Source organism: Neodiprion fabricii, chromosome 1 (assembly GCF_021155785.1).
Source record: "Neodiprion fabricii isolate iyNeoFabr1 chromosome 1, iyNeoFabr1.1, whole genome shotgun sequence".
Taxonomy (NCBI): Eukaryota; Metazoa; Arthropoda; class Insecta; order Hymenoptera; family Diprionidae; genus Neodiprion; species Neodiprion fabricii.
In genome coordinates, this window is record NC_060239.1 from 11,070,852 (window position 1) to 11,085,701 (window position 14,850).

The window sequence follows — 14,850 nt, forward strand, 5'->3', positions numbered from 1 at the left end:
CCATACAAAATATCAGGTATGTTTTACTACCGTTAAGATTTTGTACTCTGATTGTGAAAGATATGCATGTATACTGTTGACGAACCTACCAAAGTAATATTGATGCCTACTTGAATAAGATAGTTATTGTAAAAAGATGAATATAGTCTATTATCATGCCTTCTATACGATATAAGTATTTCTAGCAAAGGATAAAGTATATAGCTATGTCAGGTAGACTTAATAAATTTACGAATGATCTTTCTATAGAAACTACGTACAGGTAAGTTTTCATTGAAATGGTCATTTACGAATGCACGAAAGGAGAGCGTAGACAAACTTGACTCATCTGTAGGGTATTACTTTAAAAAGCTTGTAAAGATTCACTCTACATTCAGAAGGTGCGTTAATCTTTGACAGGCAAGGAAAAGCCTAATTAAAGTTATCAATGAAAAAATTAATATTTTCCGCAGAATGTGGTGAATGAATTATAGAAGTAGTCAAGGTAGAATGATGGTCAAAGACTTGTTCAGTTTTTATCTAACTGCAAGTTGTGAAATAACAACTACCTAATTGATTTCCTCTAAAAATTCTGGGGGTTTTGGGAGTCTCGTTTCTTCAATTTTATGCACGTATCACGTAATTTGTCTGTAAATAATTGCAGATTAAAATTCAATATTGTGGCTATGTACCTCAAACTGGGCATGCTTTTTCCTTTAATTAAATTCGTTGGATGCTTTATTCTGTCTACATCTTTTGCATCGAATATTTTCGAAAACGTCGACGCCGGTCTAGTCAGATGATCATCTCCTGTGTCCAGGCTCCTATGACATTCCTGTTCAACCGTCAGGCAAGTTAATTCACGAGCTTTCCCCACGCACTATTTTTACCAAGGTTTCAGACAAATCTCACATAAGCCGTTAACCGTAGAAAATTCAGATATCCTCTTTATACCTGTTCAAAAAATGGTTTCGGTTCATCTTGGCCTATCTTTTCCAAAGTTTTCTCAGACTTCGAAAGCAGTTTAGTTTCAACAAACGCTTTGAGATCGGCCATTTTCATACGCTTTTTAACCTTTTCACTGGCACGCCGAGTGTGGCTTGAATCAGCCAACTTTGAAGCGTATGGAGATTCTGAAAAGGTAGCAAGGTCTTATGGAGAAATAGAAACAGTTTCAATCGAATTTATATAACGTGTGAGAGTTACCTGCAAGTATAGAAACGTCTTTGGGTTCTGGTACTTCTATGAAATCCTTAGCCTCCTCGCGTCTGTTACTCTCCGGACTTTGGTAGATTGATACTTCGATTTTTGGAATCGGTAACGAATTGCTTCGTCGCCGAGGCTGCTGCTGTGTGTAAGACTCTTCGCTGATTTCTCGAAGCCTAGAAAATATTGATAAAAAAAACCTCTGCCAATCAAATATCACGCAACCGATTCCGCTTCTGAAGTTACAAAACTTCTCATCGGAGTAGTGAACGTAAGCATGATTCGGTTTCACTTCTTACCGATGATACAGAAACTGAAGAGCCCAAAAGACACCCTCTTCTTGCCATTGCGCAACAAAGAGACATCTGAGGACAGCCACATCAAGGAACGTTGCTGCACAAATATCAACAATTGATGCATGGCCTCCATTTCGAATTGTACATCGAGTGGTAGGCGAGCCATGAAAGTTTGGAGCAGTTCCCATGATTTTAGAACTATCAACCGAGTCCTTGTCTAACGATCTGAACAAGTAAATTGTGAGACATGTAAACGAATAAATTTTCACGTTCTTGCGTAGTTCGACACATCAATTTTACCGGATGAATATCGTAATCCTAGGACAGCATAAATTTCCAATTATTTAAGCTACGAACCCCATTTTTAGCATGAAAGGTTTCGTTTCAAATTGTTTCGCGTCTAAGCCCGATATTGCAGTGACTTGTTCTATAGTCATGGTAGATTTGAAGGCGTTAGTCGTACGGCCCATAGCAACATGAAAAATGCTGGCTTCACCCTACGGGACGAGATCAGATCATGTTTAGTAGATATTATTTTGACGACTAGAGAATTGTGCGTGAATTCAATCGATTTTCTTTATAAGTAAATCTGTACATACAGCAAAAATTGTTGACACCTCTTTCACACCGTCCATAGTTTTCTCCGACTCTGTGAGAGATGGCAATCTGAATATTACCTGCGATTAGACAAAGCCAAACGGTCATTTTGTAATACCGATTTTTATTAAAATATATTTTACGAATTATTTGTCACTTGAAATTACCACATGTTCGTCTTCGGTGCTTGAACTTTCCTCAGGTATTGTTTCGGGAAATACTGTATCTTTCGGTGAAGAGACCCAATTACTCTGCTGACCAGACAAGAAGCGAAACATGATTTCATACAAGCTGCACTTCATAATTATATTTAGCGTTTATGTAAAGCATTGTACGTATTTCTGAAAAATATTAAACTCACGTCTTCATCCGGCTGCTTGGTTGATGGGGGAGCACCTTGGTCAGAAAAGCACACACTAGCTGATTGACTGGGCGGGCTTTCTGTGTCTAAAAATTCTTCAGTGGTACCTTTTTCTATGCAAATAATCGTACACTATGAGTCATCGACATTTATACATTAAACAACAATGCATTTCCCCATTATTATCAATAGCTGTTTTTTAGTTTAATTAGCTTCAAGACTTACTGGCTAAGAATATGTCATCAAACTGCTGATTGTGTTTAGACATCTTCATTGAACGAGTCCATAGTGCTCGTGGCTTTGGACGACAATGCGCTGTGAAACAAGGGGTATCAGGATGTCGACATTCCCATAGCGCAGTCCACATTTTGAGACCGTTCTCTAGACGGAAGTTGGTAGTAAAGTCTGACTCCTTTAGGTGGTTACAGATCGGGGCGAAAAGATAAACAAATAACTGTAAAACGATAAAGAGGCATTGTCGAGTTTTAAAATGTCATTCAAGCGTTGTTGGCGTCATTGGAATGAGATAACACCAATTGAACTAACCGACATTGTTGGTATAGAGAACAAGTAATAGAATGGATTGGAATGATAAATTCCAGCTTCGGCATCTGCGTCTGCACATTCTTCAGCAGCGTCCAAAATGATCCAGTGCAAAGTATAGAGAAGCTTTGTCTCAACCGTTCCGAGACTTTGGAGATTGGTATCTTTTCTGTGATAAGAAAATCAGTGCATTTTATAATTCCATTCAAAGTTGAAAAAGATTTTACCTCTCCGAGTGATAAAAAGGTCGAATTACCTGTTGTGCAAAAGGTTTGCTGCAGCATGCAGGACGTGTGGAAGAGCAGCTTGGATGAGACGCCATCGGGGTACGGCACCCAGAGCATCGGTCAAAGACGGTGAGAGTCCGAAGCGTAAATTCTGTACGAGTACTTTCTCAAAGGACTGTCGAAGGAATTAGCGAGTGACATGAGGAATATTTTATTTTTTACGTATATTAATTAATTATATTCATTCGTCAGATCTTACCTTGCACGCTTCTTTCATTTCCTGGATGTTAGCACAATTAATACGTTGAATTTTTGTAATAGGTATTATCAAGGTTTGAGATTTTGTAAGAATAATGCCCTTATGATTAAAAAATATTTAAGTATGATATTAATAAACAGTTATTACTTTTTGTAACTAAAACTTGCGGTAATGTCCGACACACGCAACATGCGATATGAATTTGTGTAATTGGTTGGCGGAGAAGGGTGCAGGTAATACGTCACGTGACAAATAGATTCGCAACTATAACTTTCAACATTATGCATAAACTTACAGCAGTCAATTACTTTTTATAAACAATATACGATTTAAAACATGTTTCATAACATGAAGGTATGTAAGATTTTGTATGGAGTGATAATCCGTGAAATGATACTGACAACTTTTCTATCACGCGTCGAACACACAATACCTTGGATATTATAAGAAATGGAGAAGAATACCCTAAAGCAGGTCAGCCTTCAGGGCCAAAACTTAAAAACTCCAATATTGATCAAACACTGACCGATACATCTGAGATTCGAAACTGGCAAAAAAAAATAACAACAGCAAACATCAGCAATAATAGGAAGAGACTAGTACTTTTACATGTGGCATAATGCGAAAAGTACGCATTTTAAGGAGTATATGTAAATATGTACACGAATATGATACAAACAGAAATTCTATGGAACCTCATTGATTTATTCGAACAAAGTTCCCACATGCCTTCAGTAGTGAATTCTCATATAAAGAAATTTCGAGTATTTTTACTACACCAACAGCCCGTAGATCTAGAAACACATTCGAATACACGGCTACATAGTTTTGTAATGTTTACGAAAAGCGTTACGATTGTAGCTAAATTGTGGAGCGCAAGGTTCGAGGAAAGATAATATCTATTTTCACATTAAACAGGTAACATGCAAAATATTTCAAGGTTTTATTCAGACTGTTGATCTAGTTTCAATGAAGCTGTTCATGAAACTGGGGGGGGGGGGGGGGGGCAAGGATTCATCACGTATTAGATAATTTACTCATCACATGCACGTCTCAAAGGCTAACGGTAGAAATCCAGAAACTAAATTTTGGAAGGAGTCATAACGGTATGGTAAGCGGGTAAGTATTCACACGCCACAAAATGATAAAAAGCAGAGCAAAGCTAACTTACATGATGGCCGGGCGCACGTTGACAGAACTGCGGACAGGTGACGATTGGAGGTGGCCACATGGTGGAGAGGGTAGTTTTTTGTTAGTGCAAGTCAGGCACAGGGTAAAACGTAGGTGTACAGGTGTCAGCCATGAGGGGTCAGCCATAGAATCACACAACACCATCAAATTGCTTAAACGATGCTTCCCAATTTGTATGGGATTTTTATCTTTACTTTTATCGCAGTGCAATTTAACTAGCTTGCCTTTCTGTTGCTCATTTTCTGCGTACATGGTCTATAAGTTATTGCTGAAACGTGTGTTGTGACAGGTGAAGGCTAAAATTTTTCAGTAAAATTAACATAAGAAAAATAACATCAGAACAAAACGTATATAAAAGTTAATTTTAATCGAATTATAAGAATTTATTACAATAATCCGTTAAGAATTTTACCGTTTCAGCTGTCGTGAAATGATTGCAAGTTTCAAAGATACAGTTCGGATCCAGTTTTTACTTCTAATAAGTCCATCGATGATTGTATAATGAGGTGGGAGAAAATATTTCAAAAAAAAATAACGATCGATAGCTATCTCTCAAATTATAATCGGCATTGTAGGAAATAAAATCACATTTTACGCAACGTTGGAAGTAAGCACACGTTACCAGCAATAATATCAAGTGCAAGCAATATGATGCTATCGTCTATAATTTATCAGCATTTTTTCAATTGTATGTATATACACATAAGCGTGTGTCAGTATTTTTAGTCTGTTAACTTTATTTAACATTTTAACAAGAACATGTCGATTAGGGTTCGATCAAATGTTTACATTTTCGCTGAAATATACGTAGCGTGCATCTTACCATACATGATGCTTCATGGAGTTTTCCAAGCTTGGCTCGTATGAACGGACTACGGAAGATCAAGTTTTAATACGACGATTTGTTGATGAAGATTCGAAATAAATATAAATTGTTTGAAACATTTAAACCGTTAAGAAAATATCATTCTCACCTTGTTTGTCTCCAGAGAAAGGTCTGTATTGGAATCGGCAAGGCTTGATCATGCAAGCTGTCATCGATGGACCGGCGTTTTTCCATGTTTGCCACTCGGAATTTATCTCATACTGTACTCTGGAATGTATCATAATTGATCACCAATCATCCCCACCGTAAACTCAATGAAAATAGTGGAAAGTACACTGCGCAGTTGGATCAAAGATTGCTGTATTATGCGTATGAAATTATAGATACTATTAGAGTAACTTGTAACATATATTTCCATGCCATAACATGGTAAAATTTTTTTTGATTTATCGTTATTCAAATTTCGAATGTTCGTTGTTGAGGGCGATGTTTGTCTGACCATTGTCTCGAGTTCCTGACTTGTAAAACCGGTTCTATTGACGCTTCGCATAACGTGTGGATATATTTTGCCTTCTTAAGATGGCGTGATTGACACAGAAGTGAGAAATAGAAGTATTTTGCATGGATAATTCACGCGTCCGAATACCTCGTATTATTGTTCGTAATAGTATATATCCGGGGTTTCCCCGAGCTTTCATTACCCGACGAAAAGCATTTAGATTGACCATTGTCATCGCCGGTCTCGTTCGCCTATTTATAGAGTCATCTGATCCACCCACGGACTCCTGAAGCTTTTAGCCTTCATTAAGAGGAAATGCGTGTTGATTGGTCCCGAGTTCTAGCTTTGATGTTTACTTTATAATAAACCGAGCCATACCACTCAAGGCGAGTCGATGATTACACAGTCCCGATGTCGGATAGTGAATTTACTATCGATATAATTAATTAAGGGTCGCATCACTCGGTCAAAGTTTTATCAATAACAATAAATACCACGATACTCGGTAAAAATAATAATGCCTCCTGTCATGATTCCGTTGTACACACCTTAAGTCACCTAACTGCTCCTGATCCTCTTACCCTAAGCGGAGGCTGCAGCTGATGAGAATGGATTCGCCGCCAGGAACCAACCAAAATTTGCGTGACAGCTCTGCTCAGATATCGGATAATACGGATATAAACGCCCAGCTAAGCGTCAACATACCGATCTGTTTATAAATCCGAGTTACAAATCGCGCACGTACCATTATTCGAAACTGAACGACTGTACTAAATTCGGAGATAATCTTTCGTATTTTCTGACGGTTACCTTATAGCTGGAATTGTCGAGTCGATTAGGCAAATGACGGGGGCGAAGCGACGAGGAGCGACGAGTAAATAGAATTACCTTACGCAACGTGATATTCGTTGGACAATGATTATTGCGCATAACGCTTTGTTAGATCAAAAAGAATTAGATAACCGGAATTGGTTTGAAAATTTTTTCGTCGATTTATGCTAGAGTCGAGTTGGGCACCGGCACGAATGCTGGAATTTCAAGGAAATTTAATTCATCGTTCAGAAAAGTCATTCATCGCGTAACACTGACCGGATCCGAAGTAATCACAAACGTTATTCAGCCACCTATATGTGTGACACACATTTTCAGTAACTCGCAGATGATTTGCTCTATTTCGAATTCGGTGTAATAGTTCATGCGATTGGATATTGTTTAAAATAATAAATAACGATTGAATAAACGACCGCGGTTTTTTCCTCTTTCCCGCTAGTTCCAATCTATTCTTTTAGTTAATTGATAACGAAATTACGGTGGTGATTATGAACCTGCGTTAAAACGAGTAAACCGGATTTATCACTTATAAAGTCTGGGAAAAATATGTTTAAACAGTGATAAACGGAGGGTAATGTAAGACTCACGAGAGTGAATGGTTTAGGCATCTTCAAAGTTTGATTGCATTGAGATTCAGCGGCAGGTAGGAGCAACAGAAAATTTCTTAACTGAACGATAGCGCGAGGAGACGGAACAGAACGGAATGAAACGGTGCGAAGTGCTCAACGAGGAGGACAAGGACGATGACGAAGACGAGGATGAGAGGAATGTGCGCGCGACGCTATGGAAACTAGGACACCAACGCGCCGTCGCCCATCGATTTCTCCGGGATTCTGCCCGATGGACCACCACCCACCTTCTTCAACCCCGTCGAGACAGTGCAGGAATGATTTCTTCGATCAGTTGGCTAAGCATGTGCAGAGCAGATCACAAAAATGCTCAACAGTCTCCTTGGTACCTGTATGATGTCCCTGTAGGGATGAGGAAATTTTGCACTTCATCGTCGTTGTTGATACACTAACAAGGTGACGATTGTTTCGAATTTAATTTCATCCAACTATCGAAAGTCGTTTTTCTGCCACATGAATGGCTTCTAACATTTGGAACATCCATTCTTGTATGTATCGCTAGAATATCTGAGATTTTATCGCCGCAACCTGGGTTCAATTGCTACCGAAGTGTAGAAGCAAGTGAGGGAAACAAAATTCATCGACAAGCACTTGCTAAGGTTCATTTCATGTGTGAGAACCCATCGACGGACATTGTTTCGCATGTATGGAATAACATTATTTTCATCCGATGACCTTAAAGTTTATACACGCACCTGCAATATACCTAATAATATGATCTAATAATCCTGATGTAGGGACTTGACAAATGGATTTATTTATACAATACGTTCGATCAACAGAGTTTACTGTACCCTGTATATGATACAGGATACTCGAATATTTTCAATCAGGGAAATTACGATGATGTGGTGGATTGGTTTGATTTGCCGATGGCGTGTTTAAGACTCCGACTCCAAAAGATAAAACTGACTCTCAAGTTAACAAATATGACCGTATGGTTATATTCGCGGGATTTCTTCGCACTTTTCATACTCATAAGAAGTTTCTCGACTGCAATTCGATTGCTGATTCACAGGCGTTTCGGAATCGCTCAAAACCATGTCTATTTCGAAGCTTAGTTCATTTTCAGAAGTTTTTACTCTGCTTCTCTCGTCACACCGTAGCATCTGACTTGTAAGTACGGGGTTGATCTCGATGCACACTTCCGTGGAGGCTCCAGTTTCTCCTGAAATTCTTCTGGCCTCGTTACTAACAGCCTTGCAAATATCGGACCAAAGTTCCCTTTGGCTAGGGTGAAGAGTTCCTACGAACTGTTGAAAATCCTCCCAGTCCATCTCGTCTTTGCTTTCGAGAATTTTTCTGTACATAGGGAGAGCTTTTGCTTCAAGATTCTCTTTGCCATCACTGCTGATTTCTCTTAATGATATTTCGTCGTATGCAATCTGTCGCTCGAACTTCTCCGATTCTCTGAGCTGCAAAACGCTTTCGAGCCTTCTGCTAAACGATGACCGTTGACGGATGTCAAGTTTCCGTTGATCCTCAACGCTGTATTCACTACCAGACGATGTTACTGTAATTGGGTTTTTGTAAGTCATTTGCAAGCTATTCTTTGGGAACTCGTCAAACGCTTTCGTTTGTTTCATACTGGTCACCGCTTTATCCTTGTTGTTCGTTGAAGAAAAACTTCCCTTTGAAGTATAAAAATTCTTTTGCGAAGGTGACGCTCTTGATTCATCTTTCAAAGGTTTCTCACAAGCGGTTACATTCTCAACAAGTTTTACATTGTTACGAAAATTTTTATGTTCACAAGTTTCCGCTGCTTGCAGACGATCGTTATTGGCAATATCTCTGCAGCGTTTATCGCGTGCGATATTCAGTTTTCTACGTTCATCCAATACATTGATAGTATTTTCCGTGAACCCAGTCATCAACTTAAATTCATCGTCAGCCGGAAGCATTTCCTTGTAATCAGATGTTATGCGTTGAGATTCTTTCATCTTGCTATCCAATGTTGATGCTGTACAACAATCTTTGTTGTTTCCCACTTGACAACGATCAGTTTCTACTGAACTGGTTGGACGTGTAGCTTCGTGAGTTGGAAAATGAGGGTAGTTTGTGTTCTTGAAACGTTGGAACTGTTTGGCGATGAAATCCGTATCTGGCGGTACGATATTGTGATGTGATTTCGATGAGCTTACATGGTCGTAGAGTTTGTCTTCAGAAACAACAGTATAATCCACGCAACTTTCAATCGCTCTATTGATCTGCTCCCTGATACTTCGAATTGCATCAACAGACGACTCGTCGTTGCGTTCAATCCTCGGAAGTTGTGCGAGAGAATCGGCCCACAATCTTCGGATTACATTTTCAGACGAACTTGAAGTGAACGCGGTAGTTTCGCTCTCCTCATTGCACTGGGTACCTGAATTGTTATCTGCTGAGTGATTGTCTGGCACGGAATCATTATTTCCAGCTAACGTCCCTCGGGCGAAACAAACCGATGGAGCGGAATAATTGTAGACACAATTCATCGATGCGCTAATCTCCCTAGATTTCCCATTCCTCGCACTACGAAGCGATCTCTGATCGTTACAGTTGTAACGGACTTGGTTGTTTTCTGAACATTCGCAATCGGTAGATAATTGATCTTCCGAGGAGTCAGCGCAAGGGCGAACAAGACTTTCTCCAGGATCACTGGAATTTTCATACTCGAACTGCAAGCCTTCCTGAACATCTTCTGATAGCAATGTCCGATTCCTACATGCCCTGCGATGATCGGTGTTCAACAGAGTCTCGGTCTTGTCACTTTTCAAAGGAACAGTGGCGTGTTTATTTTTCCATTGCAAGGGCAATGATTTTTTACCATCAATGGCAGACCTTTCACTCGTCCTAATGGAACTTTGTTTCTCGAGTTTCGCAAGAATATTAGTCGAAAATACTGACAATTTTGACTTCTTGTTTCCAAAGTCCATAGGCAGATGACTATTATTGTGTACCGGTACGTTCACAGCATTAGGATATTTGCTGAATAATGATGAGTTTTTTCCTCGATTGACATCAATAATCCTTTCGGTTCGATCTGGGATGGGAAGATTTCGGTTTGGTACTCCAGCAATGTTAACAATAATTTGCTGCGACAAATTATGCGCAACACTGATATTTTGCAACAATTTTTTCCGACTGACATCAGATAACTTCACATTCTCGAACATGGAATCGTACTCACCTTTTGTTAGTCCATCCAGAACTGATGGGGTGCCACAATTTTCAGAGGTTGTGAATTTTTTAACTTCTGGCGAGATCTGTTCCCTTCGAATTTCATCTCCCGTTGAAGACTTGGAATATTTTCTCGACTCCGTATTACTTGCTTTGGATTTCTCCCGTGACATTTGATCACAGCTCGTGACCGTGTCAACGTTGCCGTCGTACGTGTTCGTAGTTCGGGTCAAAGAATGTTCCTCAGTACTGCCTGAAAATTGTTCAACGCTTCTTGATCCCGAGATTTTTCCCCGCTTAAGACTGACGATTCCACAGTGTTCGCACCTCGTTAGTCCTGACGTTTCGTTGGTGAGCATATCCGAAATTCTTTCCTCGTCCAAACCCCACTGCGTCAACGTCTTTTGAATAATGTCAAAATCATTGTGCTTATCTTCCATCGAGTAAGTCTCGAATATTTTCCGTGCAGCGCTTATCTCTACAAGTGGGCATTTTCGGCGATGAGTATCAACGGCTGTATCTTCATCGAGACGATGATGATAAACAAGAGAATTCACACAGGGCAATGTTTTCTGCATATTGTTTTTCGCGATTGCGGTTCCACCGTCAATTTTTGGCCGCGAAATATCAGCGCCAGATGTCGGTCGATGGCAATGATCACCGTGACGAACTTGAATAAGAGACGTACGAGACTCAATTGCCCGCGGATTAAGCCTCAACCTTGAAGGTAGATCACCAACGATTTCTCCAATGTTTATCGACGGCCCTTCGACCGGATTCTCTACAGTAAAACTCTTGTTTTGTCGGTTGTCAAGACGAGGAATAAACCGTCGTTCACTAGCACTGGTCACTTCTCTTCGAAATAACTTTTCGGGACTGGAATTCCTCATCTTCTTAAACGCCGCTTCGTCAGTGCTCGAGGCTTCGACATTTTCCGGGCGGATAATGGTGACCTCGACCACTCCACCATTCTGTACGGGATGGCCCTTTTCCCCGGATATTGCGGCATAAATACTTTCAGTCACCTCGACCTCTAAGAAGACTTGCACATTCTCTGCAGCCTGAATTTCTCGGATGCCAGTTTCTTGTTGTCTTCCGGTTTTAGACATCCCTGGTGCAAGAGCTGAGACTCTTTTCTGCATTTCATCCATTTTACACACCGCGAAGAATGAATCGGCCACACAGTGACTGGACATCGAACCTTGGGCAGTAACATCGATGTATATAAGATCGAGCATGGTAAGTAAGGCGAGATTTAATAGCTGAGTAAATGCTTACCATTACACTGGACATTTGAAACACGATATATTTCGTCATTAGCGAAGACGTTGGATCCACTTTTTGGTGGAACTTCAAGAAAGTTTCTCTGTCATATTATAATTACTTGAATTAGTGATGTAACGGGGATGCATGTCACGTTGTGAAAACTACATCTCAAACGTCAAGTGCAAGTGGTTTGAAGTTGGAGCGGGTGAAATCAGTCGACAAATATCATGGAGTAATGGTTCAGGACAATTTCAAAGGTTGGAAAATAAAAGACGAATCAAGTGTCAACTGAGACTGTGCGCGTCATTTCCAATACATTCCACGCCTCATGTTACACAACAAATAAGAAAATGTCAAAATCAGACTTGGGGCATGGATTACTGAAGGACCAATTACTCACAGGTATCTGTATTTTTGCAAGTATCGAGTGTTCTAATCAGTGTAGATGAAAACTTTTCCTCACCCTCTGACAGCAGACGAGGAACTATTGACTCAGAGATCGAATGACGACCTTTCGCCATCGAGGGGCGACAGAGATTCCGTGGCACCGTTCGCCAAGAATATGATTGACAACGTCGTGACCGGGGCATTGAGTGTTCTGGACAACAGCCGGAAAGAAGGTGAGTCACATGACCGATGAGGACAAACCATCAGGAGGTAAATATTGAAACCTGACACCAGGTAAACCTTGGAAGGACGTTTTGGCTGCGAAAAAAAGTTCGTCCGACACTCTGCAGGCCTGTGAAAGCGCTCGATCGATGGATGGAGGCAGTGCAGTCGACTCCGTTCCAAAGGAAGGGCAAGTGCCGTCTTTTTCATCGGCAGATTCCGAACGTCCGGTTGTTCAAGTAATGCAACTACGAGTCCGAGACGATTCGAGTTGCCATTCGGCAGTTCACGCTGAGCAGGTCGCCAAGATTGTAAAGGGTCTGCAAGACATTCAGATCGGTGACTCGGCCTACGTTTTACCAGCGGACGGTTCAAACATTGAAAAACAAGTAAAACGGGCCGTGCGTAATATAAACAGCTTGGAATTCGGGGACGTGGACACTGCACAATTGATCATTTGCGACGGTCAGGGTGACGTGGATGCAAAAGTAATGGAGGCCGAGGTGGGACCGACGAGCAACGCCAAACCGCAAAACGATACCCCCGTCAAAATATCAACCAGCTTTTTGCACAAGATGATCGAGGAGCTGGAAGAGAATGACGGAGCTAAGGGAAGTTCGCCTATTCACGGAGACAGGGAAGGCATAGCGACGTGGGAAGAATCGGAAGAAAAATTCATACGAATAATCGAGGGACCAGGGTACGACAGAGATTCCGGTTTTCATTTAGAAGACCAGGAAGAGCAGCTTGATCAACACTCCTTGGAGATAGGCGAGGCGACCGATTCTCAAAACGAGAAGCTTGAGGCTTCTTTGTCTCACGGTCGGCATGTTTTCATTCAAGAAGAGCCAATTTCGCCTGAGGAAAATTTCACCCAGCCTAGGGATCTTCTGGACAATTGCACGGAAGAAGAACCTTACTGGTGCACAGCTGGGTTGATTACAGCTGTTGCCACGCCTCCGATCCACAGAGTTTTTACCAGCAGAACTACAATTATTGGAACCGAATCCAGGACGTCAGCTATGGAGCACACGCTCCAAGGAAAGACAACGGAAGCCTCCGTCATCGAGTCGGTTTCCGTTGCTGAAAATGGTGAGGACGAGTTCCAAGATAAACGTGCACGCTCCGAGGGAAAATTAAAGAAGAAAAAATCATTTGGACAAAAATTGAGGAAGTTTTTCTCAAGATTTAAACGGGGTAAAGACTCCTAAACCTTAATCATTTGTGCGTGGATGTTTCTTTTTCTGTTAAAGAATACAATTATTTGTCTAGTAATTTTTTGCTAAATACTTTGATGACCAAACCCACACACACGTTGAACGTTGAGTTACTTTTGTGAAACTCGCGAAGATCGCGGCATAACTTTGAAAAACAGGTACGAATTTTCTCAATTTAAAGTTTCACCGGCTTCTGTAACAGCGGTGAAACTTTTCGTCGTGCGTGATTTGTGGCACAAATTGTACACGGATGATCTGATACACGTAGAGTAAAGTGTGTATTGTACGATGTTGTGTATAAATAAAACATTTCAATAGAACCACGCAGGTATTCTTATTATATTTTTTCAATACATCGGTACGCTCGTATACACGCATTTTGTACTGTATTACATAATACAGACTGTCTGAAATGGAATAGCGATAGTCTGACTATACAAATATTAATAGAACTCCTTTAGTATAATCTCATGGGTTATACATATTCGACTGAGAAAACTGAACCTCGAGTTACTATCATATTTGAAAAAAATCTGTGGAAGTGTACATATTTTTGTTCACTAATTGCAAATATGAAGAATCGTTATAATTTTACTGGTAAAATTGCCTTTTTTAATTCTTATCACAGTGGCCCCGATACTTCAACTGAAATTTTATTTTACGGCATCCCGACTCTTGCGTAATCTTCCGTGCAATATGCGAATCACTAGAGTGAGTCATTCCGAAACTGAATTACGTAGTAATATTCAATTACTTGAACAATGGTCAACAATACAATTATGAAATCGTTTGAGTGTAAAACTTGTAGGCGAGACTTGAAATGGATGTCTGCATTTTTTTCCGATAATTTACAAGTGTCTAATCGCACAGTCGTTCGCCATGGTCGGAAAATTCCGTCAGGGGTAATATTCATTTGAAGTACGGGAGTGGTCGATGGGGGCTCCAAGTATTTTGAGTCGAGATAATCCGGGAGCTGAAAATCATGAAGGAGAACGGATCTGGCAACCCTGACACTAAAATACAATAGTTAAAAACCATTTATCGTAACGCGTAACACAGTTTCGGCTCTGAGTCGGTAAACTCTTTTCGGAATGCCACGTTGCCAAAGTTAGATACCGAGACGTTTTTGAGGCGAGATCTTTACGATTCTCATAT

At 40.5% G+C, this 14,850-nt stretch overlaps 1 protein-coding gene across 2 annotated transcripts in view; it reads right to left on the bottom strand.

The window, feature by feature from the left end:
- LOC124185578 (protein unc-80 homolog) overlaps positions 1–7,525 on the bottom strand; it is a 26,475-nt gene extending 18,950 nt beyond the window's left edge. Inside the window, exons 1-16 of one of the 2 annotated variants that reach the window (XM_046576585.1) lie at positions 7,403–7,525; positions 5,634–5,752; positions 5,483–5,531; positions 4,640–4,666; positions 3,469–3,489; positions 3,239–3,384; positions 2,986–3,151; positions 2,665–2,893; positions 2,440–2,552; positions 2,246–2,332; positions 2,081–2,158; positions 1,839–1,978; positions 1,485–1,706; positions 1,186–1,361; positions 934–1,112; positions 672–814 (exon numbers count right to left, since the gene is read on the bottom strand). In XM_046576585.1, coding sequence (XP_046432541.1) covers positions 672–814; positions 934–1,112; positions 1,186–1,361; positions 1,485–1,706; positions 1,839–1,978; positions 2,081–2,158; positions 2,246–2,332; positions 2,440–2,552; positions 2,665–2,893; positions 2,986–3,151; positions 3,239–3,384; positions 3,469–3,489; positions 4,640–4,666; positions 5,483–5,531; positions 5,634–5,719 — 1,862 coding nt within the window. In that variant the 5' untranslated portion in view covers positions 5,720–5,752; positions 7,403–7,525. Of the gene's footprint in view, positions 1–671; positions 815–933; positions 1,131–1,185; positions 1,362–1,484; positions 1,707–1,838; positions 1,979–2,080; positions 2,159–2,245; positions 2,333–2,439; positions 2,553–2,664; positions 2,894–2,985; positions 3,152–3,238; positions 3,385–3,468; positions 3,490–4,639; positions 4,667–5,482; positions 5,532–5,633; positions 5,753–7,402 lie in introns of both variants that reach the window. The other variant, XM_046576497.1, reaches the window with a different exon arrangement.
- Positions 7,526–14,850: the final 7,325 nt, after the last annotated feature.